Source organism: Pseudopipra pipra, chromosome 6, assembly GCF_036250125.1.
Source record: "Pseudopipra pipra isolate bDixPip1 chromosome 6, bDixPip1.hap1, whole genome shotgun sequence".
NCBI lineage: Eukaryota > Metazoa > Chordata > Aves > Passeriformes > Pipridae > Pseudopipra > Pseudopipra pipra.
The window spans coordinates 3,969,552-3,989,272 of record NC_087554.1 but is presented as its reverse complement, the minus strand read 5'-3'; the positions used below and the strand labels follow the sequence as shown (position 1 = coordinate 3,989,272).

The 19,721-nt window shown below is 46.6% G+C and overlaps 4 protein-coding genes across 4 annotated transcripts; 1 reads left to right on the top strand and 3 right to left on the bottom strand.

The window, feature by feature from the left end:
• Nucleotides 1-2,026: 2,026 nt before the first annotated feature.
• Nucleotides 2,027-3,136, bottom strand: LOC135415409 (olfactory receptor 4E2-like). The gene has a single exon (XM_064657084.1). It carries the CDS (start codon nt 2,951-2,953, stop codon nt 2,027-2,029), a length of 927 nt encoding a protein of 308 aa, XP_064513154.1. The 5' UTR covers nt 2,954-3,136.
• A 4,447-nt stretch (nt 3,137-7,583) lies between these two features.
• LOC135415408 (olfactory receptor 4S2-like) lies at nt 7,584-9,186 on the bottom strand. Its single transcript, XM_064657083.1, has one exon. The coding sequence runs from the start codon at nt 9,079-9,081 to the stop codon at nt 8,146-8,148; it is 936 nt and encodes a 311-aa protein (XP_064513153.1). The 5' UTR covers nt 9,082-9,186; the 3' UTR covers nt 7,584-8,145.
• Nucleotides 9,187-11,151: 1,965 nt separating this feature from the next.
• On the top strand, nt 11,152-16,695 carry LOC135415407 (proto-oncogene Mas-like). The gene is made up of 2 exons (XM_064657082.1): nt 11,152-13,315; nt 14,944-16,695. The coding sequence occupies exon 2, from the start codon at nt 14,965-14,967 to the stop codon at nt 15,919-15,921; it is 957 nt and encodes a 318-aa protein (XP_064513152.1). The 5' UTR covers nt 11,152-13,315; nt 14,944-14,964; the 3' UTR covers nt 15,922-16,695.
• Nucleotides 16,696-17,552: 857 nt separating this feature from the next.
• On the bottom strand, nt 17,553-18,886 carry LOC135415406 (proto-oncogene Mas-like). The gene has a single exon (XM_064657081.1). The coding sequence runs from the start codon at nt 18,751-18,753 to the stop codon at nt 17,782-17,784; it is 972 nt and encodes a 323-aa protein (XP_064513151.1). The 5' UTR covers nt 18,754-18,886; the 3' UTR covers nt 17,553-17,781.
• Between the last annotated feature and the right edge of the window lie 835 nt (nt 18,887-19,721).

The following is a 19,721-nucleotide window of genomic DNA, read 5'->3' as shown; positions in this document are numbered from 1 at the left end:
GGCCTTATTAAAGTCATGCCAAGATGTTTCCTGGAGAGAAAAATCAATTGCATTGAATTGTTTGTCTTCCTAGAATGGTTTGGGTTGGAAGGGACCTTAAAGCTCGTTCATTCCAACCCCCTGCCATGGGAAGGGACACCTTCCACTGGACCAGGCTATTCCAAGTCCTATCCTTGTACTGAGTCACCAGCTCCCAAACGTATGGAATTTTCATTTGGTTTTCTGTTAAAGCTGAGCTGGGAGATGTCTTTGGAACACAAAACATGTAGTCCAAAACTGGGTGACCAGTCTCTGGGTGTGATTTCCTGCCTAATTTTATGCCATCTAAACCAGAATTTTATGAAATATGATAAGATTGTATGTGATTTCTATAATATACATTCTGAAATGTCTAATAAAAACTTGATTGGAATTCTTAAAAATTATCACAGGGATACATTTTAATTTTTTTCTCCATTGAAATTTACCCAATTGACCTGGAGGACATTTTAATATTTCAGCATTTCCCTCTAATACTAAAGAGAAAAACTCCCTTCCAATCCAGACCATTTCATGGTGATGCAATCATGATTCTAAGTAGGAATTCACCATTCAAATGAAGTCTGATTTGCATCAAGATGGGAGATAGGTGGAAATCTCTCTTAAGCAGGAGGATCAGGGACTCCCTGATGCTTCTGATCTTCCTCCTCTTTCTGCTGGTGTGAGAGTGAGGGCTAATTTCAGAGAGGAATTTGAGCCTCCCACTTCCTTTGCAGCAATTTAGTTTGGATATTGGGAAAACTTTCTTCCTAGAAGGGTTGTCCAGCCCTGGCAGAGCTGCCCAGGGCAGTGGTGGAGTCACCATCGCTGTGGGATTTAAAAGGCACGTGGATGTGGCCCTTGGGGCTGTGGGTTAGTGGTGGCCTTGGCAGTGCTGGGGGAAGGGATGGACTTGCTGGTCTTAGAGGGCTTTTCCAATATAAATAATTGAGTGATTCTAATTTCGATGGGATGAATCCAATCCTAAATCATTCTGGTTGGTGTTCTCCTGATGGCAGCCACTGCACTTCCATCCCTGATGGATTTGGTGATGTCATTGCTGCCCTCAGAAATAGGGAAACTTAATTACTGTGAGGTGGAAATGTTATTAAAACCACATTACAGAACACAATCCTACTGCCTTCTCCTTAATCTCCTTCCCCAAACACTGTTGTTATCTCCCCAGGCAGAATGCTGGGTTGGGTCATTCCTTCATAGGATCACAGAACCCCTGGATGATTTGGATTGGAAGGAACTGTAAAAATCATCCAGTTCCACCCCCTGCCATGGGCAGGGACACCTTCCACTAGCCCAGGTTGCTCCAAGCCCTGTCCAATGTGGTCTTGAACACTTGCAGGGATGGGGCAGCCACAGCTTCTCTGGGCATCCTGTGCCAGGGCCTCACTCCCCTTACAGGGAAGAATTTCCTCCTAACATCCAATTGAAACCCACTCTCTGTGAGTGTGAAGCCATTCCCCCTTGGCCTGTCACTGCATATTCTTGTCCAAAATCCCTCTCCTTCCTCTATATATTGTCCCTTATATGTTTTTAATAATGCACTTCAGTGAGAGAATCAGGACTGTGTTCTGAAAGGTTAAAGGAGTTCCCATCCTTATATGTCTGAAGAAAACCCTACAAACAATGTCTGCACTGTCTCTGCCTTCACCTGAGAACATCGGTGTCAGTGGGGGAATTTGGGGACACTAAGTGCATGTGCCTCTGCCATCTGCTGTCTCAGCACAGTAACAGCACGGCAGAGAGGGAGAAAATGCTTGTGCTGGATTTATTTATTTGAAACTTATGATCCCACACAAATGAAAAAGTTTAGAAAGTTTTGGTTTTTTCAACATGGATTTTTAATATTTTAAAAAGCTTCAATTTTTCAACACGGATTTTTAATATGAATATTTATATATGTGTGTGTATATATCCACACACCTAATTTGAAGTATGTAGGCATTAGTCACCAAGCCATCAGTCTGTAGGAACGTCCCTCCAGGTGCAAGTCTCAGAAGATGCTGCAGCACTTCCACAGCCTGTGCATGGATTCCTTCACCTCGTTATTCCTCAGGGTGTAGATGAGGGGGTTCATCAGCGGGGACAAGATGGTGTAGATGACACAGACGTACTTGTCGAAGGGGAAGGTGCAGGGGGGCCTCAGGTAGGTGAAGATACAGGGCAGGAAGAAGAGGGTGACGACCAGCAGGTGCGAGGCGCAGGTGGAGAGCGCCTTGCAGTGGCCCTGGGTGAGGCGTCCCCGGAGGGAGAGCAGGAGGAGTGTGTAGGAGGTGAGCAGCAGCAGGAAGCAGCCCAGGGAGATGAGGCCGCTGTTGGAGGCCATGAGCCACTGGGTGAGGTAGATGTCGGCGCAGGCCAGGCGGATGACGGGCTGCACGTCGCAGAAGTAGCTGTCGATGGTGTTGGGGCCGCAGAAGGGGAGCTGGACTGTGAGCCAAGTCTGGGTGATGGAGTGCAGGAACCCCCCTGCCCAGCAGGAGCAGACCAGCAGCCAGCAGGCCCAGCGGCTCATGATGGCCGTGTAGTGCAGGGGCTTGCAGATGGCCGTGTAGCGGTCGTAGGCCATCACGGCCAGGAGGAACATCTCCGAGGAGCCAACAAAGTGCAGGAAGAAGAGCTGGGCGATGCAGCCTTCAAACACAATGGCCTTCCTGCGGGAGAGCAGGTCCACCAGCATCCTGGGAACGGTGACAGAGGTGCAGCAGATATCGAGGAAGGACAGGTTGCAGAGGAGAAAGTACATGGGTGAGGAGAGCTTGGGGTCAGTCCTGACTGTCACAATGATGAGAAGGTTCCCCAGCAGAACCATGGTGTAGGCCAGGAAGAAGATGGTGAAGAAGACGACTTGCAGCTCCCTGGTGTCAGAGAGCCCCAGGAGGATGAATTCAGTCACCTGGGAGAAGTTGCTCCGTGCCATGGCTGCAGCTCAGGCTCCCGTGGCACAGGTGTTGGGGGGCAGTCATGGGCTGGCCAGCAAGAGAAGGGAATGTGCTACAGCTCCAAGGGTCATGGATGGTGACAGCAGCGTGCATTTGCTGCTGTTTTTCCTGCTACAGAAAGCACAGTGTCATGTCCTAAATCACAGTGAGCAACGTTTCCAAAGAGCGCTGTCCCCTGCTCCTCTGCCTTCCCGCTCCTGTTTCAGATCTCTGACCCCTCCACACTGACCCTCACCCCTGAACCCACTGTTTTCCTGCACTGTAGTTGTTGTGACAAATGTGTGCTCCCATTCTGTCAGGGAGGAATCCCAGAATCGTGGAATCATTGAGGTTGAAAAGATCTCTGAGATCATGGAGTCCAACCCTTCCCTCAGCACTGCCAAGCCCACCACTCAACCATGTCCCCAAGTGCCACATGCACATGTCACTTCAAACCCTGAAGGCATGGCAATTCCACCACATCCTACTCTCACAGAATAGAGAGCTGGAAAAATGCTACAGTGTCCTTTTATCTGTTGGGAATTGGAAGGGCTAGGATGGAAGTAAATCCTGCCACGCTCAAGCATCTTCTCTACAATATATGGCTCAGGCACGAGATGCTGCATGTTCTTTTCCTAATGGCTCTCCTCTAAGTTGAGGAAAGGACTCTCTAGTTAGCTCATCCACTCTGAAACTGGAAATACGTGCACAGAAGCCACGTTCCTCACTGGAAATGCTCTCCCCCGAGCCAGCAGCTGTTTGAAAGCTTGAGTGCTCCCTTAGACCTGCTGTTATCAGGACACACTCTCCCTCCCAAAATTGGGGTCTCTAACAAAGCAGAAGCTGCAACCCCCTGCCCAGTTTCTCTACCTCTTTATTTTTCAAAGGAATTGTTAAAGTTCTCCAGTAGACAGATACACTCACTGTCTTGGGGAGGTTCAAATGGGACCAGCAGAGGAATGTCCATTTCCATTAACAATCCCACCAGGAAATTCCTTTGCTGCTCATTTCTGCCCAAGAGTTTCTAACTCAGCAAGCAGGAGGTTACTAGCAAGAAACCGGAGTCTGTTTTTCTTACGTGCCTCTTGCCTTTTGCACTTTCCTCAGGTCTTGCTCTATTTTCTCCCCCTTTCTGGTAGATCTCAGCACAGAATTCAGAATATCTGTCTGCAAATCACGGCATCAGTTTAGGAATGATCCCACTTTTCCCTCTCTCTTTCCCATGGGCTCAGTAGTTTTCCAGAGGTGCAGAAAGGGTGAAGAGTCTACAGCCACCCCGAGGTTGTACTAGACAGAGAGCTCAGAACAGGCGTCACAGTTGGTGTGTAGCAGCTCTGCCTCCCTGTGTAGTCAAGAAAGAGGAAGAAACACCTTAAAGACATGACTCAGTTGACCTTTTTTAGGTCATTACATCACAGTGAGATGATTTAGCCCATCAAAGATTGTCCCTCTGTCCTTGAGTGTAAATGGAGAGCAGATACCTGCCCCAGGCCAGATGTCTAGGATGCCATCAGCATTAAATAAAGCTGCCTTAAAGGATCCCAATGGCCAACATTTAGCATTTACATGTTTCTGCACATTTTTCGACACTTTACCGAGGATTCCTCTCTGCCTTTCACATAAACAAACACCACCACACACATGTGCTTTAATACCACATGGCTGACATGGAGAACATAAGGAAAGGAGAGAAAAAATGCTTCCTACAGTACCCAGTTCCTAAATGTTGTTACATCAACTTTCTGAGCTCCACATTTGTTGCCTGAGAACATTTGAAATCATTCACTCCATGTTTCAAGGTCTTCACCAGACTGGTCAGGGAATTGTTCCACTCTTCTTCCTCCTGCTTGCAATTCCTGTACCCTTGCTCTTATTTTTCTTGTTGCATGAAAACTTGCTTCAGGTATTTTTCAAGGCAGTTTTTTTTCTTGCCAGGCAGGTTTTACTGTGATGGCATCAATGTCCTGTTTTCTGTCTGTCACTTACACTGAGAGATCCAATGAGGGAACATCTCCAAGGCTTTCGGAACTGAGCTCTGCATTTCCCGCATCTTCCTTCTCCCTGAAGTCACCCCACCCCAGCACAGCCTATAAATACTCCTGGAACATACTGGGGACTAAACACAGGCAAAAGAGAGTTGGACCTGAGAGAAATGTGTCATTAGCAAACTGCAAGCAGGTCCCCCAGGGCCTTATTAAATAGTTTTGCTGGTTGGGTCCCTTGGTTGGGTCCCAAGTCACTTGAGGACCTTTTGTGAGTGGAGTCCTGGAGGTTGATGAAGAGAGGAGAAAACACCACACACTTCCAAGCACTCAGAAGACCTTTGTATGAAACAAGGCCTGAAGTTTCTAGTAATAAAATGGCAAATGTAGGGTTCTACCACTGATCTGTGCATTGAGCCAGTGTGAGGCAGCAGGAAATGTTGCTTGAGATCAGAGAGCTTCAGGGCCAGGACAGGGAGTCCTGGTTTCCCAGGGATAGACTGGATCAATGCCTCACCAGGATGAGATGTAAACATGACCAAATAGGAATGTTCACTCCCCAAGTCAAAGGAAGGTCTGGGCAGACCATGATATTGGTGGGGATATGTCACTGAGAACTGTGGCTCAAGTTCAAATCAGATTGAACTGATTCTTCCAGCCATGGTGTTAATTGAGAAGAGATCCCCCATCTTTATCTCAGCACACAAGTTTTTTCTTTCAATTTCTTACAGCTGAGGATGAGTGAGAGAGGGGCTGTGGGGGTGTCCAGCAGCCAGCCAAGGAATCAAACCCATGGCATGAATTTTAAAGCCTAGAATCTAGTCTCTGAAAGCATGTAATCTCTAAAAAGAATGAATGTGATTATTGAATTTGAAGGCCATTTCTGCTCCATCTTCAGGGGCTGCTCTTCCAATCCAGAAAGAAAGTCTTATTGACTGCATCCCTGGGTTTAGTTTTACACAGTGAAGATAAACCCTTCCTCTTCTGCCAGTCCTCATTACCTCTTTGTCTTGGAGGTGTCTTCCATCCCAAACCATCCTGTGATTCTAAAGCTGTAATTGAGGGGTTTTTTTCCTCAATCATAAAATAGACCCCACAAAAGTCACTCACCAGAAATGCTGCTTTTCAAGGGCAGGATTTCAGCCAGGCCTGAACAAAACCAAGGGACAATCTCCGAACATTTCCACTGAGAGCTCTCTTGCTGTCACTCCTCTGAGGACCTCCCCAAAGCACTTCAGGGGGTTTCATCAGAATGTCTCAGCTGCAATTTGCTGCTTAGAAGTTGTGAAAGCAAGTGGAAATCTCTGCCAACTCTGAGCCCTGCAGTGGCTGAAAAGAGCAGCCCAACTCTCTGTCTGCATTTCCCATTCTGAAAAAAAAACAACTGCAAGAGCATCTACAAGAACAATTATTTCTGTAGCAGAAGCCCAAGACTCTCAGGAGTAAGGAGATCCCAGAGGCAAATGACGTTTTGTCAGAAATCATCAGTGGACAAGGAGCTCAAATTGTTCTTTGGATAGTTCTTAGGGTAGTGTCTGGAGAGAAGTGTTGGAGTAAAGATGCCTCTTACATAGGATGTCTCAAGAGTGTCTCATATATATAAATTTCCTACAAATTTATAAAAAATTCTGCTTTCTGTCCTAAGCTAATATTTCTCATCTGCATCCGTATTTCTTATTAACTCGCTCTTAGCACTGCACAAAAAAACCCCCAACAAAAATCACACCTGTGCTACAGTTGTTATCCCTTAGATGCCTGATGAATATAAATTTGAAACAAGAAGTAACACAGGAAATTACTTCAAAAATTTGGAAAGGTTTGTGGTGAATTCCTCTCTTCCTATCAGTAATTTTTACTGCCACCGTGCAAAGCACAGAAGCAACATTTTAGCTCAAGTCTGAAGTTCTTGTAAGAATTTTTAATAAGATGTGGAGAAGCCTAATGCTGCTTTCAGTGACACCTTCCATAAGCTCTGGGGAAATACTTCCTCAGCAGCACGCAAAAATGAGACCTCCAAAACCCCCATTGGTGTTCACCTCCAAAGCATTTAAAATTGATTTTTAAATATTTTTCATATTTTGTGTGTGTGTGTTATTGTGGCAGTTTGAGCCACATTAGAAATCCAAAATCCAACTTCCAGGCTTCCCCCACCCCTTCCCACAATTTATCCCAACACCGAAGAGAAAAACCAAAGAGAAAAACTTTCAGGCCAGAGGCTTCTATAGGAGAAGGGGGAAGCATATATACATTTTATTTACACAAATAAATACTATACAAGCTAAAAGCAAGTATATATTTTAATTTTTTTGTGTGTGTTTGTTATAAACGACATTTTTGTGTGTTATCCTGACCCTATCTTGGACTGGGAACACCTTGTAACCTTCAACCCTACTAAAAGCAAGGAGTTATCTTGACTCCTGGAATAGTTGCTAAACAATTCTTTTTTATTATTATTCTCCCATGACTTTGTGCCTCCAAAGCCCTACTTTGGTGACTCCTTAATTTTTAACAGTCAGGAAAGCGTGTTTAATTAGATGTGTGATTCTCTATTAGTCTAAGGATGAAAATAAAAGACATGAGGCCAAGCTGAAAGATAGAGGGTAGGGTTGGAAGGATGGCAGCAGGGATGGGAGAAGTAAATAGACTTGTGGGATTCTAGAATATCTGTTTGGTTTGGAAGGGACCTTAAAGACCATCTCATTCCACCCCCTGCTATGGGCAGGGAGACCTTCCCTTAACCCAGGTTGCTCCAAGCCCCATCCAACCTGGTCTGGAACACTTCAGAAAGGATATGTTGAGGGGAGAGGGGAAGGAGAGAAGTTTCCTCTCCCATTACTTGCACCAGCAAAGGACTCAACTCCCACATAATATCAGGTTTTTGTTTTTCTTTTTTTAATGGAATGCTCTACCTGGACAACATTTTCAGTCCTTTTGATAGTATTTATTTCAACATTGGTGTTGAGTTTGTGCTCAAGAGGCCCTGTTCTGGACCTGTGCTTGTTGACAAAGAATAGACAGGGAATGCCAGCTCATCACAGAGTTCACAGTGTCTTTCCCCTCAACAAATAAACCTTTAGTGCCTTCCTAATTACAGCAGGAGCTCCCAGCAAGCTGTCCTGTGAAGGGCAGGTGGTGAGGAATTGTCACAAAAGAAATCATAATGAAAGATGCTCGATTTTCTCCGATCTTTTCGAAACATGACTATGGTCCTACACCTTTGCATTTTGGCTTCCCACTTTTCTGCTCCACAGCTTTCTCATGGCACTCTTCACTTCCTGGTTCCTGAGGGTGTAGATGAGGGGGTTCAGCATGGGTGTGATGATGGAGTAGAACACGGCCACGCCCTTGTCCTCCGCCAGGTTGCTGGAGGGGCGGATGTAGATGAACGTGCACGGCCCGAAGAACAGGATCACCACGGTGATGTGGGAGCCGCAGGTGGAGAGGGCCTTGTGCCACCCTGCAGCTGTCTGACCTTTCAAGGAAACCAGGATGACAACATAGGACGAGACCAGGATGGCAAAAGCGCTCAGAGTTATCAAGCCACCGTTGACCACCTCGGCAGCGCCCACAGCACGGGTGTCGGCACAGGCCAGGCGGAGCAGGGGGTGGACATCACAGAAGTAGTGATTGATTTTGTTTGGGCCGCAGAACGGGAGGCAAATGGTGAGAAGGAGCTGCAGGGTGGAGTGGAAGAAGGCCCCAAGCCACGAGCCCAGCACCATGAGGCCGCAGGTGCGGCCGCTCATGAGGGCGGCGTAGTGGAGGGGCCTGCAGATGGCAACGTAGCGGTCGTAGGCCATGGCCGTGAGGAGGAAGATCTCAGCGCAGCCAAAGAAGTGAAACCCAAAGAGCTGGGCCATGCAGCCCACAAAGGAGATGCTTTTACTGCCCCCCAACAGGCCAGCAATCATTTTGGGAGCCGTGGTGGAGGAGTAGCAGATGTCTACAAAGGACAGGTAGCAGAGGAAGAAGTACATGGGCGAGTTGAGGCCCTGGCTGCTGATGACAGTGACCACTATGAGCAGATTTCCTGCCACAGTGATCAGATAGAAAGCCAGAAAGAGCACGGAATATATTTTCTGCAGCCCCTGGTTCTCCGAGAGGCCCAGGAGGATGAATTCCTTCACGCTGCTGGCGTTGTCCATGTTAAGGCGTTGGGGGATATTTGATGCAGAGCCTGGGAATGTGGAAAAATAAAGGCAAAACAATTCCTCAGGTTTTTTAATGATTAAAAATGAATTCTTGATCAGAAGTACAGTCACACTAAGAAATGTGTAGGATTAGAATTAAGTTTATCAAGAGTGTTTTTTTTTTTTGGTTGATTGGTTGGTTGGGGGTTTTTTTGTTTGATTGATTTTTGTTGTTGATTTTTCTTTCCCTCCCCCTCTACATGGTTAATTTGCCTTGCATGAGACTTCAGCCATAGAACCATAGAATCCTGGAGTGGGTTGGATGGGACCTTCAAGACCATCTAGTTCCAACCTGCCTGCCATGGGCAGGGGTGCCACCCACTCAATCCTTCTGGCATTGGGTCCATCTGATGCAGGCTTTTGCTTTAGGATTTCAAAATCAGAAACCCTTGTGCGGGCAAAAAGCTGCTCAAGCACCCACAGGAAATGGAGAAACCCCAAAATTGCTCTCAAAATTGCCCACAAAGGGAAGGCTAGAGAGGAAGTTGGGAAAGTTTGGGACTTTTCCTGTGCTTCCCGTTGTACTGGCAGAAGGTAAAAGGTATTCAAGAAAGGGGGCAAAATTTATAGGTCTTCCCTCTAAAAGTATCTTTCAAAGGACAGATTAGAGTTATGTGATATAATCCAGTCAATTGCAATACGAAAGAAATACAATGTGGACCATTTTAATTTCAAGAAAGGATGAGAACTTGCACCACCTCCTTCTTGCAAGTGTTTTCCCCTAAAATCTCAGGTGGTTAATGGGAAAGAGAATTAAAGAACTTAATTTGGGACTGCAGGACTGGCTCTGGATGTGGTTCTGGGCAAAGAGAGCCAGAGATGGTTCAGTGAAAATTTCTTCCTTGTATTTTCACATTTGTTAAAATGAGGGGGAAAAGAGGAAAGGAAAGCAGAAATAGGAAAGAAAAGAGGAAGGAAAAAAGGGAAAGGATGCAGAGAATGTGGAAAACTTACCTCCTCTGTGTTTGAAGATCTAATTGTTTGTGTAAGGGCTGCAATTTATCTCCTCAACCTCTGCCTTTCCTGGGATGAATGAGATATAGAGCCCATTCTTTAGAAAACAGAGAACAGCCTCTGGGAAGCTTGCAATGCTTGCTTAGGAGGTGCAATAATCCCACCTAATTGAATTTCTTGCTTTCCTGTATCAGCAGGTGTATCTGGATGTTTCCTGCCCCCGAGAGCTGCTTTGGAGGCTGCTTGGAGATGGGTGGGCACTGAAGGCTGCACACCCAGCCCAGCAAGCAGAGAGAAGGCTGAGAAGCCAATTGTTTAAGTAGCTCTTCTTAAGCATCTCCAAGGAAATCTCCCACCTCAAGGGCTTAATTCCCTGTTTCTGTAGAACTCCTGCAGCCTCTCCAAGGAAATGTCTCCTCTGCAGGGCTCTTGGGGCTGCAGGAGGGAGGTGTGAAGGCTGAATGAAAGGAAGTTGAGAAGGAGGAGAAATTAATCCTGTCCTGGGAGGGGAAGTTTACATCAGATAGGAGGAAAATTTTCTTCACTGAGAGGGTGCTGAAGGGGTTTCAAACTTGTGTGGATGTGGCACTTGGGGCCATGGTTTAGTGGTGGCCTTGGCAGTGCTGGGGGAACTGTTGGACTCGCTGATCTTAGAGGGCTTTTCCAACCTGACTGATTCCAGGATTCCTTGAGCTAATAGGCAGTGGATGAGCTGAATATTAAACTGGACAAACATGTGATGTGACCTAGTCCAGTTAACCATTCCCAGAATCCATCATGAAATCAGGATTTGTGGTTTTCCCAAGTCCCAGGTGGCCCATTGGATCCACTGCTTTGGCTTTATAGTTTTGTGAGAAATAAAACAGGACTTCTAAATCAGGTTTTATTCAAAAAAAAAAAAAAAGAAACAAAAAAAAACCCAAACCAAAACCAAAACAAAAACAACAAAAACAACAAACAAACAAACAAAACCATAAAAAACAAAAACAAAAAAAGCAACACATCAATCAGGAATCTTCATTAAAAAAATAAAAATAAATAAAAAATCAGAGATCCCTAGTAGTAAGTAGAAGAGAGACAGAAGATGGTCACCTCTTGATGACCCTCCAAGTCCCTCCAAGTTTGACATGAAATTTCATCACTGACAGCCCAGTGAATGAAGTCTCTTGCAAGAACTTGCAGGTTTCAGCAAAAATCAGGGAATTACAGAGTAAGGGAAAAACCCCTTATTTTACAAATTGGGAAACTGAGGGAGGGGAGGAAGTCAGCTCTTGTGCATCTGTGGAAGTCAGCTGAGTTGAGTCTTTGCAACCCCAGGCTTTCCTATGATCACTTGATCAATTAGGGGGAGTGGCTTTCAAGTGCCAGAGGGGAGGGTTAGATGGGCTATTGGGAAGGAATTGTTGGCTGTGAGGGTGGTGAGGCCCTGGTAGAGGTTGCCCAGAGAAGCTGTGGATGCCCCATCCCTGGAATTGTTCAAAGCCAGTTGGGAGCAACCTGGTCTAGTGGTCGGTGGCCCTGCTGATGGAGTGGGTTGGAATTCAATGATCTTTGAGGTGCCTTCCAACCCAAACCATTCCAGGATGCAATGAATTTAAGCATCACTTAAACCCATCACTGCTCTGAAGTTTCCTGTGTATTTTTAAATTCTGATATATGGGCATCAATCAATAGTTTCATCCACTGCCCATGACTTTGTTTTGTTGACATTTCTTGCAGTTTAGAATGGCCCATTAACAGCCAAGGTGATGTGACCATCTCCTGACACAGAATGCCAGTGATCCCTGCAGGGAAAAGAGAAACCCTCCAATTTATGAGGAGGTTAAATAGTGCTCTGGGTGCAAATAGTCTTTTAATTTAAATAGCATTTTCCACTGGAGTCCTGGCCAGGTTAATAAGGGCTACCAGCAACAACTCAAGGAAGAACTATTGGGTAAGGATTTAAAGCTGTCTTAGAATCTTTGGGAAAGGAAGAGGAAGATGTCCAAATCTGTATCTGATATGCTAAGCAAATTTGGGCTAGATCTGCCCATTTCTATACCCAGTGACACAAATGGCAATAATTTGGCTGGTGTCACACTTTTTTGTGCCTTTGTTCCCCTGGCCGGATGGACCAGCAGAAGTGATTCATGCACTAGTTAAAATCAAGAGTTGCTGGTACCTCCTGTTGTGAAATAGTTCTCTGTAAATACACAAGCTGCCAGGAAAGGAGAAAGGTGTGTTCTCTGTTTTCACTGCACTTCCTTTGGATCTGGGCGCTGTGGTTTGGGTCCTCATGGGTGTGTGGTGTGCATGGTGAGAAGATGAGTGGGATATTGTGAGTATGTGGTAAATTCTGTGTGGGGAAGAGCCATGGGTTTGATGGTGGGCAGGCTGGGGCTGAGGTGCTATTTGGGGGGAAGTTGTGAAACTGGAAGTGAAAGTCTGGAGGCTTTCTTGAGGGATTTTGTGAAATCGGAAGTGCCCGAGGTGTGGTAAAGGACTGTGCTGAAAGACTGAAGTGGCAGGTGGGGTGTGGAGCTGCACTGAAAGAGCTCCTGCCACCAGAATTATTCACTGGGGGCAGAACAAGCAGAGGCTGGGAAGTTATGGGTGCTGAGGTGTGAATTTTGGGTGGATCCTCCTCCAGGGAAGGTTGGATGTAAAAATAGGGACTAAATACGGTGATGAATTTTGTTGGGAGAGGCTGTGGGTCAGGAGAGGACAGTGTGGTGATGGGTGTGTTATGGTTGGGCAGGGACAATAGGGATAAGCAGCTGTGCTGAGGGAGGTTGCAAAACCATCAGCAAAGGTGTTTTGGGAGAAGAATGAAAATTTCTCTGTGTAACCCTGAGCAGCACTAAAGCATCATCTTCAGGGGCTGTGAAACCAGAGCATCTCAGGGACATGGGTATGAAACATCAGTGCAAGAGGCAAGGGATGGGTTTGTATGGGCAAAACTGGCTGGAAAGAGGAGAATTAGTAAAATAAAAATTGTTTCCATGACACTGTGAAGAGGGGAAGGGGAAGTGGTTCAGTTATCACACACACATGATGTTCTCCCCTGAAGAGTGATTGGCTGGTGTGTGTCACACTGGCTTTTTTAAGTGTCTGATTAGCCCAGCACTGCAGTATTGACACAAGGACCTTGTCTGGACCCTATGCCACAGAATTCAGGGGACAATATTGCCCAGCAGATCCACACCAGGCAGCTGCTGCAAAGCCATCGCTGAAATTCCAAGGAACCCACAAGAAGGTGAGAAATTCCTAGATGAATTTTTGCCATTGCACTCTAATGCTTTCTCTCAGGCTTTTGGGGAAATGGTGAGGGGAAGGGGGGAAAACCAGAAACAGTGGAGGAAAAGAGAAGATCAAATATTCTCCTGCTGGTTAGAAATTTACTGTAGGTCAGATCATTGTTGTGATCATTTTCAAGGTAAGAACTTCGTTCCAGGGTTGCTTTTCCATGAACAAGTGCTATTGGATTGCTCTAAATACACCTCTGTAATATAAATGTCATTATTTAGAGACCTGCATTACAGCAGCATAACTTTTTGTCCTTAGTCTAAGTGGGTTTGCAGGCAGGTTTTGCAGGTAAACCACAGGGAGGGTGGTTAATTCCAAGAGAGAAAAAGACCACCTGGACTCAGGCTGCTGCTGTTTGAGGAGAACTTTCACTAGTCAGTTTTATTAAGGAAGTAGATTCATGTCTGGAATGTGTCCTGGAGACAAGAATTCAGTCTTTCCAAGGGAATACAATGGCACTCAAATGTTCATGACCTCTCCAAATGGACTGGAAACTTGCTTCAGATTTGCACAGATATCTTGTGGCAGAGAGAGCAGTGCCTTGGGTCTTCTAAAGGCCAGGAAACCACCTTAACCACCGGGTCTTCCTCTGTCCTTGCAGCAGGGTTGCTGCCAAGAGTTTGATGCTGCTTCAGCTAATTTCTGCTGTGAACCAAAATCTGATGATTTGTGGCCACCCCAGCTGAGGGTGGAACAGCCACAAGGCTGAGCCCTAAAGTCTTGAGGTTAGACCTGAGGTCCCGTAAGAGCTGAGGATGGGATCATCCACCACTATCTAACAGTGTGGTGCAGTGGCAGAAGTTCCCTGCTTTCAGTCAACCCTGAAGGAAATCATAGAATCCTGGAATGGTTTGGGTTAGAAGGCACCTTAAAGACCATTGCATTCCAATCCCCTGCCATGGGCAGGGACACCTTCTACTGGAACAGGTTGCTCATCAATATAAAAAAACTACCAGCTTTTTATAGAATGAAATGTTTCCATAGAATCATAGAATCACAGAGTGATTTAGGTTGGAAGGGACCTTAAAGCTCATCCAGTTCCAACCCCCTGCCATTGGCAGGGACACCTTCCACTAGACCAGGTACTTCCTACCATGTTTCTGGGCATGCACATAGGACTGAACTCAACCAGTTTTTACACTAATTAAACATGTATTTTGGCTGCCTGGAGCCTTCACACTTCTGACAAGATTTTTGTCCCACCTAATCCTATCTCCACAGGACAATTATCCCCGAGTTGTTAACACTGACTTCTGTTTGGCTTTAAACTGACACTCGGTGGGTTTAGGTGGGATGTTGGGAAGAAATTCTTCCTGTGAGGGTGGTGAGACCCTGGCACAGGTTGCTCAGAGGGGGTCTGGAAGACCTGTCCTGGAGGTGTTTAAGGTCAGGTTGGACAGGGCTTGGAGCAACCTGGTCTAGTGGAAGGTGTCCCTGCCCATGGCAGGGGGTGGAACTGGATGAGCTTTAAGGTCCAAATTCTAGCCACAAAGACCTGGAACAAAACCAGGAACACCACTAGGTCACCATGATGGAAAGTCACCCTGAAGTTACCACCTCTGCCCTTTCTTTTTCCAGGTGTGTCTGGAATCACCCATTATGAGTTCCACAGCCACACCAATCTTCCTTTCAGCCACAACCACCCAGGCCCTTGGGACTAACCAGAGTGGGGCTGTGGGACAACAGGAGCCATCCTATGCTGTCTTGAAGTTCATGGAGAGCTTCTGCCTCATCAGCTCTGCCTGTGGGATGGTGGGGAACGCCCTGGTCCTGTGGTACCTGGGCTTCCGCATCCGCAGGAACCACTTCACAGTCTACATCCTGAATCTGGCAGCCGCCGACTTTGGGTACCTGCTCTGCATCGCCATCGAGACCGTCCAGTACCTGATGCAGTTCAACGTGGGGGTGCAGTTTGGGATATTCCTCTTCCTGGATCTCTCCATGTATGGGACCGGCCTGTACCTACTGACAGCCATCAGCATCGAGCGGTGCCTGTCTGTGCTCTCTCCAATCTGGTGCCGGGCCCACCGCCCCAAACACTTGTCTGCCATCATCTCCGGCCTGCTCTGGGCTCTGTCCCTGCTGCTGAACACACTGGGGTACATTCTGTGCACCATCCGCCCCTCTCCCAGGCTCTGCCAGAGCCTGCTCATCACCATCGGGACCTTTGACTTCCTCATCTGCGCACCCCTCATGCTGCTCTTCAGCCTCACTCTCTTCCTCAGGGTCAAGTGCAGCTCCCAGCACTTCCAGACAGGCCGACTCTTCACCATCATCATGCTCACCATCCTCCTCTTCCTCATCTTTGCCGTGCCCCTCAGCGTCCTCATCCTCTTCGACTTCCTGGGCTACAAATTTCTCTACTCCCCAGAGATTGGCTTTGTGCTGTCCTGTGTCAACAGCACCCTCAACCCTGTCATTTACTTCCTGGTGGGAAGCTACAGGGGTCGGAGATTCAAGCTCACCCTTGGGCTGGCATTCCAGAGGGCCTTTGAAGAGTCAGGGGACGACAAAGATGAGCAGGAAACCAGGGACTCAGTAACTATGTCCTCCTAAAAGCCTGGTCTAGAGACAAGAGTGGGCAGAGTTGAAGAACTGCAAGGTTTTGGGGAAGGTTCATTGCACCTGACCTTCAGTATCCTCACTGTAGATAGTTCAGCTGATTAAATGAGTTCTGTCTGTGATCAGTGAAATCACACAAGGACCTGGACCACAGAATTTTCCTGAACTGTATTTGGATCACAAGTGACTATTAAAAAACATTAATTTGATAAGGTGAAATGTGTTGGTGTCTAAATTTCCTCAAAGGAATCTTGCTTAGAATTTGCACTTCACTCAATAAATCCCTGTCATTCCTAAGTGCGTGAATTCTCAGTCACTTTTCACTCGGATTGCTGAAGATGAAATCAAACAGAAAACTCCTGCAAGGAGGAGGAATTTATCCCACTTAATTTTAAATACCCATATCCGAGCACACTTTTGCAGCTCAGAGAGCCATTCTGGGCTTCCTAATGTGAGCATGTCAAAGAGTGAAGTTATTTTAATTTCTTCCAGCCCTGGACAGACTTTCTGCATTTAACTAAAGTGTGAATTGCCTGTTGTTTCTTCCTTGAAAAGGGCAGATAAGAATCCATGGCTTTTAAATCTCCTTTACCAATAAAAATAATTTCAAGATTAGGGAAAAAAATACAGGAAACAGAAAAAGGTAAATAAATAACATGAATTGCAACAAATTATTCTATAGACCCAATCCCTTGAGGTACAAGATGGGATTATTTGTCCTATAAAACTACCTAACATTTATTCTTTGAACCAAAATTATTAGGAAAAGGAAACATGGGTAATTTTCTTTGAAAAACCTTCACTCCTTTATCTGGAATTGTTTTCCTAAAGGAAAGCTTCTTTTTTCTATTATTTTTTACATTTTTTTCTGTTCCTTTACCTTTTTATTTATTTGAAAAGCATCACTTAAAAGAATTAGTGATTCACCCTAATGCCTGTAGTTGCTTTTTGTTTCCTGTTTTGAGCTTCTGAAAGCTGAAATTTGAGTCCCATTTCTACTATTCTCTAATTTTTAATGCTATTTTTCCATAATGTACATACAGGTGATTCAGAATTTTTTCCCTTGGGATCTCTTGGGACCTCTCACAAAGAAGCTGTTTTTAAATCACCTTAAAATGAAGAAGGAATGAGCCCATAAAGTCCAATTTCTTCTGAACACAGACCAAATTTTAGGGCACTGACTTCCAGTCTTCTCTGAGTAGAGGAAATGACTAATGGAAAGAAACTTTGGAAGATAAATAGGATAGAAAATATCCTCTTTCACGGACAGATATTCCTGGGTTATATAGATTTTTTCTGTGCTGGTAATTATATTGATATTAGCACACACTTAATTGCTTTGTTTTATTGTTCTGTGTTCTTAATTGATGAATCTCATGAATATTTGGCAATATGATTTTCTCCACCTTGTTATCCATTATGCCTATTCTGGAGCTTCCTTAGGATGGCTTTCCATCATAGCTGTGCTTTGCATTAGGGAGGGATCTGAGAAGAACCAGAAATCCTCATTGCACAATATGTATGGGAGGAAATAAGACTTGAATTACTGTCAATGACAGAACTAAATATAAGGCAAATTGTAATTAAAATAAACAGAGGGTAAAATGAAGAGAGAAAATGGGGACTGGATCAGATAAATAGCTTTTTATTTAATACACAGGAAGAACTCGACTGAGCCAAAGGAGACAGAGTTTATTCCCTGGGAATGGGGCAGTAAGGGTCATTCCAGGGGAATACAGCCAGGGAACAGGACCGAGCCCAGATACCCTGGCTCTGAGCCACATGCCCTCAAGCCCCCACACTTCTGGCTGTCTGTGACGTGCCACATCTCCAGGTCACCTCACCAGCAGTGCCTTACAGAGAGGTCACCTCCACCACAGTGTCCCAACACACATGGCTCCTCTCCTCATTCCCTGCTTTCTCTTCAAAGGCACGTCGGAGCGCAACTTTGACGGAGCGATGGAAGCGGCGCCGCCGGCAGCTCCCCACCAGGACGTAAATCACAGGGTTCAGGCAGCAGTCCAGCAATGCCAGCAGCAAAGAGGTGTTGTCAGGGAATATTTCATCAGAATTGAGGAAAATCTCTAGGCAGAAAGGAATGCCGAAAGCGAAGAAGACAATGACTTCGATCAGGACAGCAACAGAGAGCCTCCCTGGGTGTCGTCTCTGGGAGCCACAGCGGAGCTTGGTGATCAGGAACAGGTTGGAAACCAGCATCAAGACTGACAAAATCATGGAAGACGCCAGGGCTACATCTGATAGAACTTCCTCAGAGTCTTTGGTTAATGTGAAATACAGCAAGGAGACAAAAACCCCGGCGAGGGCCCAGAGTGTCCCGCTCACGATGCCCGACAGGTGCCTGGGGCGGTGGCAGCGGTACCAGATGGGGAAGAGGACAGACACGCAGCGCTCCACACTGAGGGCTGTCAGCAGCCCCAGGCTGCTCAGGTCAAACACGTGGCACAGGAGTCCAACTACAAATACAAAATCTGCGTAGAGAGGAGCAAAATGAAGCAAAGAAGTACAAAATGCTTTTAAGGTCAAAAAGGTCAATAGAATCAGGAAATACAGGAGGATGAGGGAGAAGTCAGCAACAGCCAGGTTTAGGATGTAGACAGTGAAAGGGCTCTGCTTCATGTGGAAGCCCAGGAACCACATGACCATCCCATTCCCCACCAGCCCACAGAGGGAAATCCCCAGGCAGACACCCCCAAAGACAATCAGTTTGTACGAAATGATCGAGCAAGTATCGTTGATAAATTCCTCAATGTCCAGAGATCCATAAGTCATGTTCAGAGTGAGGTTTCTTGTGTCAGTCTCCTCCATGGCGAATGACCCTGCTCCAGGTGGCCGCCTTCTCCCTTTCCCACCACCTCCTAGGAGAGACAGGGAACCAGAAGGGAACGAGGGCCATCAGCATTCCCAGCAGCCACCACCTGTCCCCATGCTCCCATGTCAGACCCAGGAAGAACCTCATTGCCCTGCTGTGCCCAGGACAGGCTCCCACCCCTCCAGCCCTGTCCCTGGACAGGAGACGTCTCCCACCTGTCCATCCCTGCACTCCTACCTCCTGATGCTCCTGGGAACAGGGCTGTCACAAGAGCCCTGGCACACGGGACCTCCAGGCCTGCCAGGAGAGCAGGTCTGGTGGTGGCTGCTGGAACCACTCGCTGTGCTTCAGCCGTCCCTTTTGCCAGGGGTGCAGATCTTCAGCCAGAGATCACATCCCCTGGTCAGGAGCCTCCCCTCACAATCTCTCCACATCGGTGACAGCTTCCCCTCACATGTCCTGTGTGCGGAGATCTTGTCAGTAGGAGTTGGCCACGTCACCTCTTCCTCTCCCCCTGCCATTCTCCATCATGTAAGGGGCTTCTGGCTTTCTCTGTGTGTGCCTGCTGGTCCATCTGTCAATGCAGCAGGGGATATAAATCATTCTCTGGGATGGAGGGCAAGAGAGATGAGCCAGACACCTTCAAGAGTGAGCAATCACTGATGTGTAGACGTGCAACAGCACAAGGGCTTTGCTCAGTGCCTCTAATGACATGTAACTGGTGCTCCAAACCTCTCCCAGCTTTCTTCTGGGATACACTTCCAGGACCTGCACCTGTCTGTAGATCTGTCTCCATCTCCCACTCATTCAGGGACTTTCAGCCTATGCCTTGTTTCAAGTCTGCCTCTGGCCCCAACTCCTGCAGCTCCAGGCTGGACACCCTGGAGAGACTGTAGACCTTGGTCATTAACAAGGATGTCCTTGGAGGACATGGGTCTTGGGGATGACATGGCTAGGATATAAC

Bases quoted from the DNA above. Each gene is read 5' to 3' on its own strand.
- LOC135415406 (XM_064657081.1), bottom strand. From the start codon at position 18,753: ATGGAGGAGACTGACACAAGAAACCTCACTCTGAACATGACTTATGGA.
- LOC135415407 (XM_064657082.1), top strand. From the start codon at position 14,965: ATGAGTTCCACAGCCACACCAATCTTCCTTTCAGCCACAACCACCCAG.
- LOC135415409 (XM_064657084.1), bottom strand. From the start codon at position 2,953: ATGGCACGGAGCAACTTCTCCCAGGTGACTGAATTCATCCTCCTGGGG.
- LOC135415408 (XM_064657083.1), bottom strand. From the start codon at position 9,081: ATGGACAACGCCAGCAGCGTGAAGGAATTCATCCTCCTGGGCCTCTCG.